The 9,969-nt window shown below is 34.1% G+C and overlaps 1 protein-coding gene across 1 annotated transcript; it reads right to left on the reverse strand.

Annotated features, from left to right (window-relative positions):
* Nucleotides 1-918: 918 nt before the first annotated feature.
* LOC110030647 lies at nt 919-9,810 on the reverse strand. Its single transcript, XM_020733458.1, has 5 exons — nt 9,693-9,810; nt 8,967-9,151; nt 2,002-3,281; nt 1,623-1,708; nt 919-1,233 (listed from the first exon to the last, which is right to left on the reverse strand). The coding sequence occupies exons 2-5, from the start codon at nt 9,127-9,129 to the stop codon at nt 1,005-1,007; spliced, it is 1,758 nt and encodes a 585-aa protein (XP_020589117.1). The 5' UTR covers nt 9,130-9,151; nt 9,693-9,810; the 3' UTR covers nt 919-1,004.
* Nucleotides 9,811-9,969: the final 159 nt, after the last annotated feature.

The raw sequence follows: 9,969 nt of genomic DNA on the forward strand, positions 1-9,969 counted from the left end.
ATATATATATAAAATTGATGAGTAGTATTTCGAATCAAAACGAGCTGAACACGGTCGAACAAATCTTTGTTCTTGTTCAGTTCGTTAACTTAGCGAACAAGCCGAACATGAACTGTTCGCGAACAACGAGCCATTTTGCTAGACATATATATATATATATATATATATATTATGGATAACTTAATTTTTTAAATTTGAAGAAAATAAGCACAGCTTAATTGGTAGGAGTATTTTTCTTCACGCAGCGGGTGGCGGGCTCGAACCCTGCAGAGGACAATAAATCAAGATTTTTACTTTGATAGAATTGGTGTAACTGCAGTGACTAACAAAATTAGGGAGAATCATTTTAGATAATTTGATCACAGTAGACCTCGACCTTCTGATGATCTGATTAGAAGAGTACATATTTTAGATTCAACTTATGTTTAGAAAGGCTGAGGTAGAGCTAGGAAGACTTGGCATATTGCATAAAACATAATCTTAATTTATTAAAATTAAATGAAAAAAATAAGATTCATGTAACCAACCCCACCTATTGGGATAAAGGTTTTGTGTTGTTGTATAAAAAATTTATAAATTTATATTGTATGTAAATTTATCAACATTTTATATGCATCAAGATCACTCCCCCAAACTATGTATTCTAAAATATGTGAATTTAAATTAAATTTAATATTAATAAAAATATTAAATATAAAATTTCAATCCATCTTTAACTAATTTATTTTTAATTTGTACCCTATTACAAAAAAATAAAAGATGGATTCAATTAAAACACTATTTACAATTCAACCCCTCTATTCCATTCTTTTTTTCAAATCCCACCTCAAATGACAATATTCATGGTCTCTATGCAATTGTCCCATAAACAAAGTCATAAAAATCGAGTCTTTGCAAATTAGAGTAAAAGTGAAATAAAAGAAACTCCCAAAAAAATAACTATTAAGTCCCACCACAAAACTGAAATAACAAAAATACCTCATATTTTACAACAATTTGGAAAATTACAGAACAAGGATGAAGATCACTAAGCTGCAGCTAAAGAGCAAGAGAAGCCAAGCAGAACTGGTTCTACAAAATTTGTCAGAATCATGCATTCTACAAATGAAAATGAGCATATTTATCAATAATTTAGTGCATGCCACACAGCCAAATATAAAACTTATTAATAAAACAACCACACCCTTGTTCTCCATATCAGCATGCTCTTCTCTGCTTATTTCCATCTCTGATCTGCACATTATTAGCATAATAATATATCACTGTTGCAGTTCAAGGTGAGCTGACAATAATAATGTTAAGATTTACATACATACCCACTCATGTCTTATGTATTTACATATCTAACATCAAAAATTTAATTTTTACATATATATGACACCTTATCTATGCAGACCACCCAATACCTTTTAATGCATAGGTAAAGTGGTATTATGCATGCAAAAAATTGATGTTTAGGTGTTAGATATGCAAGTACATAGGAATTGAGTGGTATGTATGCCAATATTCCATTATCATATTATCTATGATGAATGTTATGACTGGAGAAAATAAATTCATTCCATAAACATTCTAGTAAGATGAATTCTACAACCACGAAAGCTGCCAGGCACAAGTCTAACCTGAGAAGAGCACTCTCTTTGGCCAACTGCTCTAACTGCAATGAAAGTGCAAGCTTCCATGAGAGGAGACCTCCAATCTTAGCAGCCTTCCAAAACCAACAAAATTAAATGAGTAATCAGTAAAGATAACGAGAAAAAATGTCAAAATAAATCTCCTGAATTTTTGCAAGGTGTCGATTTAGTCCTGCACACTTTTAATATAGGCTGAAATAGTCTCCACGGATGACTGTTTCAGCCACAATTTAAAGAGTACAGGGACTAAAATGATATTTTTATAAACTATGGGAGAGAAATGATGCAATATGAACAGTCAGGGACTATTTTGGCACTTTTATCTAAAGATAAGGCAAGCAAAACTTGACAGATCAGAATTACATACAAACACATCTCCATTTTTCTGAAGATTATCAATTTCCAATCTCATTTTCTCCAAAAGAGAATCCTTTGCAGCCATATCATCATCCAACTCTTTAAACATGTGCCCATATCTGCTATTTAGTTCCTCCATATACCGCTCGAGGATAGAGAAATTCACATCAAACGATTGGACTTTCTGCATAAGTATCTTAAGAACAGTATCGCCCGGCATCCTTCCAACTTGTGATGGTCTGTTCTCGACCGGATCTATAACGTTAGTTTTCGATACCTCTGGCTTCACCTTCGGGCTTTCATTCTTCGGTTCGTAATCAATCTCTGCCGGATGTTCATTTTTTATATCATCGCCATCACTTAAATCCTTGGTTAAAATCTTGTCAGAGTTTGGTTCTTCAGGTTCCAGTTTTTTATTCTCAACACCTATCAAATCTTCCAGCATCCTCTCCACTGCATCCACACCATAAACATTCACAACACTCAGAGTGCAGTAGAATTCCGATCCGTAATGGCTTCGCAGGTTAAATTTTAGATATCTTGCCCACTTGGGCTCTGGAAGAACGAATCTCTGAGCATGTTTTACGTTCTGAGCAGTGAAATTTCCAAGGTTTACCCAATTATCCGTCGGATAAACCAAACTGCTGAAAAGTTCAAAATCTTTCAAGTTGGAGGAGTAATGTTCAAAATTTGCAATTTCCAAACTGTCCACTAAAGTTTCCTCTGACAACTCTATTATAACAAATTTATCATCAGCTGAGCATGGATTACGAAGATACTTATCTTGATCTTTATCCAGTATGTTTGAAGCGCCTTTAGCCTCCTTGTTGAAGGCCAAAACCTTTGCACCCTTTGTAGAAGATGCATAATTGTACTCTACTCCACTGGGTTCGACTCGATGGAAGATAGTGTTGGGCTGGCTTGAGACCGAGCTTTCTTTGACGGTGAATGCTTTGTTTTTAAACTCATCTAATCTTGGAGGAGCAACGCGAGATACTCTACCGTTCTTTTGTGAAGGATTTGATGATTCCGTCTTAAGGTTTGGAATTGGGATTTCTTTACTTAAAAGTTCTTCTCTGGGAAATGATGGTAGGCCTGATGAAATCTGACCTCCAACATGAACTTTTTGGGTCTCCTTGGTAACTTGAGATTCAAAAAAAGGGATTTTTTGTATGTCCTTATTGGAAGCGGCTTCTATGGTTTCGGAAGAACCATTGGGATTGGAATCTGAACTAGGTTGTGAAGCAACTACACCGACGTCAGACTCATCGACCACAGCGGCGAGCACATCTGGACATGTATAAGAGAAACTTGATCAGTGCTATCACTAAGTAGTTCGCACAATGCCCAGCGGATAAAAAAAAACCAGGGGCACTATACATACCACACAATTCTTATTTTGCTACATATCTACAACCAGAACTTTGATTTTTACATTAATACCAGCCAAATATTTCACATCACATAAAAAATGGTAGTATCTTAACTTTTATAAAGTGAAATACAACTTCTCATGCATGGGTAAGATGGCATACAAGTAAACAATTGAAGTTTTGAAGTTAGATATGTAATTACATAGGAATCGAGTTGTATGTATGTAAATCTTCCATCCGAATGAACAATATTCATGATATTGCATCCTCGTCAAATATTACAAAATAGAATACTCTTCCTTATGAAGTTGGTAGAGCAAGAATAACAGATGGTTACCCAAGAAACGATTTAAGGGGCCTGCTTGCTTCAATATCTAGATAAAATCTACAAATGTTTGGTTTATTGTTACTTGACAAAATATGATGACTGAAAAAGCATTTGGTGCTCAAAATGAGACAATCTAAACAACCACCAAAATGGCCGATATCTAAATCCCAATTATGTTGGCCATATTCTCATGCTTGTTAAGGTTATGCAACTCTCACCAATTCGTGAGTTTTTATTATGCAATCTTTTTTTCTTTGAACAACCCTCTAGGACATTATTGCAAATTTATTTTCTGATTATTGAAAATAAAGGTGATTAAGATTGAAAATTAAGGATTTTGACATAGCTCAAGATAAAGGAAGAGAGAAAGCAACTAGCTACCATGATGATTCTAATGAAGACTCTTAAGAGATGAGAGTAGACGGATTTTTAAATTAAGAAAATTAAGACCCTAAACAACATCTTTATTTTGAATTGGGAGTAAGAGAAATATTTTATTTATTATTACTTAGAGTCTTGTGTGACATTTAATGGCCTTACTATGTCTTTCAATGATCTTAATTTGACATCTTGCTTTGATGTTATGTTAGTTAATGTTTCACATTTTGCATTTATTTTAATGATTTAACTACAAGGCTTATGCCACAAAATACCGCAAGGCTAACACCTCATCTCACAAAGGCTAACAACTCATCCCACAAAATACCACAAGGCTAACACCTCATCTCAGCATCTGATTGCACAATTTCAAACTTTGGTTATTGCTCATAAACTGGCGAGGCATGTCTATCATGCTATTAGTATAGCTAAATACAGTTGAACAAAACAACATGTCTTATTTATGTGTTAGAGTATTTTTTTTGGTTGTTACTTAACTTATATTATTATTATTATTATTATTATTTTGACTAATGTGACATTGCAAGGGCTGCTTTTATGTATAAAGGACTCTATAACATATGAGATGGACATAAAGGAAATGAAAATGTATTTTCATTTAGACTTAACATAGTTGAAGATGACTAGAAAAAGATGCTATTAATGAAAAAAATTATAATTTATCAGTAAACAAAGTGCTTAATTATATCTAAGCCAAAGTTCAAAAATTTATCATTTTATCCTAACATTATGAATTGCTATAACATGGAAATTTAATTAACAAATATAATTATTTTCTTTGGCATGATGTTTGATTTTCTAAAATGATTGTCTTCATTACAATTCATGAATGATAGAGTAATCGTATATTTTATTATGTGGTATTAGTTTTTTTTGCTTTCCAGATATTTTATCACATTCCTAAAATAGTAATAAATTATCCATTTTTAATAATTTGTGCAATTTAAAAAATATAGCTCATTACACTATGAGAAATGACTAAAAAACAAAGATGTAGTAGTGTGTTATTAATTTTTGACACACAGGCATTACATCTGGCTTCATCTTCTACTCAATCATCTTCATTATTTGCACCAATTCATCTAGCATCATTGATTGCACCCACAGAACATCATCAACTCACACATTATTATACATGGTATCTTGATAGTATATTTATCACTTCGTCAACTAATCAACTTGCTAGAGATCTTGCTTATGAACATTAGGGTCAAGAAGACCTTAAAAGACATTTTCTGAAAGAATTGGACTATCATCTATAAAAAATCACCAAAAATAAAATCCCAAAACACATTAATAATGGTAACTTCTTATTTAGGAAATTTTTCATCATTTCAAGAAAACCCAAATGGCTCGCCATACTTTAGTTTAAAAATTTATGTTATGGTACTGGTGTAGGATCCTATATATAGTGCAACACCGGAAGGGATATTCCATAAAATTTCCTGCACTATTTAAATGGTAACCTTGACCAAACTATCATTTCTCGAATGTATCCCACATAAGGGAGTCATACTCAAAAGAAATTTTCTAGAATCTATGAAGTCATAACAAAAGCCAACTAATCCTAAGAAGATTCATCTTTCAAAATCAAACTCATGACAACTCTCTCATACAACTCTTACAAGTTTACAATAAGAAATCTAATCTTTTATCCCAATCCTCATCATAAAAACCAAACACAAAAGGGCAAAAACAATTTGAGGCCAACCTGAGTATCACAACCAAGAGCAAAGTCACTTGTTCTTAATGGAAACAATAAAAGAATTTAATTGATTCGTAATGGATTCTATTTGATTCTCTATGTAGGACAATATCATCATGATCTTAGACCAACAGTCTTAAGGAATTAATCAAGTCTCTTTAGTGGCCCCTTCATACAGGACTAAAGTCATCAAGAACATCATCAAACAATAGTCCTAAGACGTCCCTATATTTCTCTAGTGGATTTATGAACATCAAGAAAGCCTATGAGCAGCAGTCTTACAAAAGTTGCATACATCCTCAGAGGTTCAGCCCGAACACAGAGAAGGCCTTGGTAGATCTCATCAACTGGAAAATATTTTGAGAATGCAGCGAGTTCTTCCTCAATCACATCTAAGCTAGAGCATGAGGTGGACCCACAAAATATTTTCCTTAAATAAACAACGCACGACTAGGAAATTCTCTTAAATTGAGCTATGCGGTCAAAAAGGGCATCATCCAATAATATTAGTACAAGTAATTGAGTTAATGTTGAAGTTCTAGAACAACATAAAGTTTTTTTGATGTTGTAAAAACATACGTTTAATAAGAAAATCCATTGAAATTTAACCATCCAACAAAATGAGGAGATCATGTTTTTATGCACCATGTCTATGGGAAAACTTTTTAGTTCACCAAGAATGGCTTGGAGATGATTTCATTTAATTCTAAAAAGTTGCCTCCCTACATTCTAGAAATGATAGCCACATAGAATAGATAACCCTAAAAAATAATTTTGTATTAGTCAACCTCAAACTCTAATAATTATGAATTTTGTGATGAAATTCATTAATATAAATTCCAATGTCGTCTTAAGCACAAAAAAAGCTTGAATATTTTTAAATTAAATAGCATAGTTCCCCCAGAGCCTTGTAAACATAAACAAGAAGCTTCCAATTGAAAGGACTCGAGTGAAATAACATATCCTAAAGGACTGTGAAGGATTTTATCAATATAAATTTCTTAGGATGAGATAAGACTTATGACTTAATTAAGAACTTCTATTTTGTTCTAGAAATCTTATAAGATAGTAACAATTCGATTTAGGAAAATACAACATTTTAAGTGAGAGCATATTCTATTTATGAAATTATAAGTTTTAATCAGATGCAGGGGCAGAACCAGCCTCTTTTTTGAGCGGTGACAAACCGACCTCTTAGGCCCAATATGGGAGGGGCTAGGGTAACGAAGAACAAAGTAATATTTCCGAAGGGGCAAAATTGATATTTCAGGAGGGGCAAAAGGTCAAATAGGTCTCCTAATAAGTAAATATTTGAATTTAAGGTGGGGGGGGGGGGGGGGGGGGGCTGCCCTATGATCAGATGGACCTTTATACAAGAAGTGGGTAATTATTAAAAAAAATGAGGCTCAACTATTTTCGATGAGCATACAACATCGGCATCCTATCACCTTCACTCCTGCTCAAGAGGATTTTAGCATCTTCATCCTCATATTTCCAAGAGAACGCAAATGTATTTAAGTTGTCTAGCGCCTGATTTTTATCAATGCTTTGCATATCTATACTCATCATTAATCAATTAGATAAAAATCCTCACAAAATTTGAAGATAAAGCCTTCCTTGGATTCCAACTCGAGCTCCATTTTTACGTTTCTCAAAAAAAATGCAAGTGATTGGTGTGGATATGCGTTTGGACTTATTTGGACTTTTCAGGCACACGTGCTACTTCATCTCAGATAAAAGCAGGGCTTGCACAGAATCTGCAGCCTCTTACAAATCCTAGAGACTGCATAATCAACCAAGCGCAAGGCTGTCAGCTTCTTACGAGAACCTTCTTGAGAAGATGGTCATAAACACTTTAGCAAAACCATTCAGAAAAAAAATTATCAATCAAATTAAGAATAAACCAAAAAATATAGTAATTGGCCACTTTCATTCTTTAGGTGCTTCAATAATTTGCCTGCATTTATCCAGTGCTAAATTAGAATGATTTTAAGAATTGCAAACTTTATGAGTATTGTTGCAAAGTTTTCCAATCGAAGTAGTAAAAAAAAAACAGTTTCTAACTCTTGAAAGGATGCAATTTTAAACTATTTTTTTTATCTGGATACGAGTAAAAAGTAATGTGTCCCCTAATCACTGGTGATAATTTCACTGAATGAGTTGTCCATTTGATGCTCTAAAATATTTTCTCACCAGACACTGTAATACAATAAGAAATGTCCCATAATAGCGACAATGATCATTTAGATTTGAAAACAATGCTTTCTCTTCACCTTAAATTTAGGAAGCTAGAAGACTTACTTAAAACACTGCCCTAGAAATTTTGCAGTGTTAACGTATAAGCAATTTAGCATATATATGTCAACAGAATAGACAAATCATATGACTGTATGGGTGCATTTGGTACTTGTAAACAAAAAATAGATCTTAGAAAACAATTCAATTTGTTAAGGCCTATCATTTGGCCGAACATAATTTGAAATTAAGATTAATGTCATACACCACAAATCCCTCAAATGTAATCATTCACTTTTACAAAAGACACAAAAATCAAATCATCATTTCCTAAACCATAGTTGCAATATAAATGCAAAAGGCCCATGAGAAATTAAGTTCATAAATGGAAGTAGGATCATCAAATAGAAGAGTGTTCATATCAAAATCGGAATTTCATAAATCAGTCAAAAATGAGTTTGTGAAATTAGGCATAAAGAAGGGCATGAAGATGTATTTGTCTTTAAGCATAAAAGAAAGAGAACAAGACACTTTTTCTTTTAATTTTTGCATCTCATCTTGTAATAGAATAAACGTGGATTACAGCATAAAATCTTTCCTTATAAGAGAGGCTTCATCCTCCATATTTAGGCAGTCAGATTGGAACAACAGCCATCAATATGAACAGTAAAAGAAGATCCAATGAGCAGGACTTCACTCTGTACATTTAGGTAATAATGAGAAAACATTAAGCCTAACCCCTCCTCATTAGCCAATACAAGCTTTGACCACTAGATCTGCTGTATGGCAAAGCATTTGCTTGTCATCCAAGCTATCAGGGAAAATCATGGTGCCTTTGTACAATAGGTTATGCATGCACAAAGGTGGCATTAGGTAGCCATGAATAAAACTATATAAGCAGAAAAAGGAAAATTACTCCGCAACATAAAATTTACCTCTATAACCATCTCCATGAATGATCAAGGGGCCGAGAACGAAGATAACACCCCATAATAGAAACACCAGAGAAGCTTTGATATACAGATGCTTGTTGCCCGAAATTCCAACTGCACTGGAAGTAGCTCTTCTCTGCAGAAGAGCTTTACGTGATCTCTGCATCGCTCATTCATCCAGCTCACAGCTACAGCCCATCAGATAAAATAAAGAATCGTTTGCAGAAATTAGTAACTCAGTTTCAAACTACCAATAAAATTTTGCAAGAATTTAAGCACAGATCTGAGTCATCTTCCCCATGTGGATCTGACCTCTCTAAGACAATGAAAACTACTTAAAACAATGCAATTAAGCAAAGCAACGCCTTTTCAATTCCAGCGAGTAGAGAACGATGTTAAAACAGGAAACCTAAAAACAACCGAATCAACAATCTTGTAACTTCTCAATCCCGGAGCCCAATTACTCTTCACAAGGATGATGCCACTGCGTTTCCAAAATCCAATTCAAGTAAAAGAAAACTTAGCAAGCCCTACTGAAAGCCTCTAATCTACCGCAAAAACCATTGATATCCCAAAATTAATCACAAAAAAAGCTTTTTTCCACGATCACTAGATCAGGAAGCTTAGAATCTTAAATCTAAACGAACCGAGAAGATCGGCTTTGAAGAAGAAGTAAACAAGTTACCAAAAAAAAAAGAAAAAACTAAATTGGGACGGTGGACTGCGCACCTGGAACGGATATACGGCACGAGAGTGCAGATCAGCACCAACAGAGCGACAGCTCTGAATCCAAGTAACAACTCCGCTTACCTTAATCCCAAATCTGGATCGAAACCTCTAAATTAATGTATTTATCGCCAGTATTGTATTTCTATCTCTATCTCTATCTTTAAAGGCTTCTACTGTTATTCGTCTGTTAGCAGAGTGGGCCGGGCCCCCACTTACCCGAGCTCGAAGGCCTCGATTTACCTCACAGCTAAAGAGAAGATGAAGCCCACGTAGGTGG

Source organism: Phalaenopsis equestris, unplaced genomic scaffold (assembly GCF_001263595.1).
Source record: "Phalaenopsis equestris unplaced genomic scaffold, ASM126359v1 Scaffold000745, whole genome shotgun sequence".
NCBI lineage: Eukaryota > Viridiplantae > Streptophyta > Magnoliopsida > Asparagales > Orchidaceae > Phalaenopsis > Phalaenopsis equestris.

Coding starts and splice junctions, on each gene's coding strand:
- LOC110030647 (XM_020733458.1), bottom strand. CDS start 9,129: ATGCAGAGATCACGTAAAGCTCTTCTGCAGAGAAGAGCTACTTCCAGT. Junction 3,282..8,966: donor TCATGGAGATGGTTATAGAG/GTAAATTTTATG, acceptor ATACATGTCCAG/ATGTGCTCGCCGCTGTGGTC. Junction 1,234..1,622: donor AAAGAGAGTGCTCTTCTCAG/GTTAGACTTGTG, acceptor AATAATGTGCAG/ATCAGAGATGGAAATAAGCA.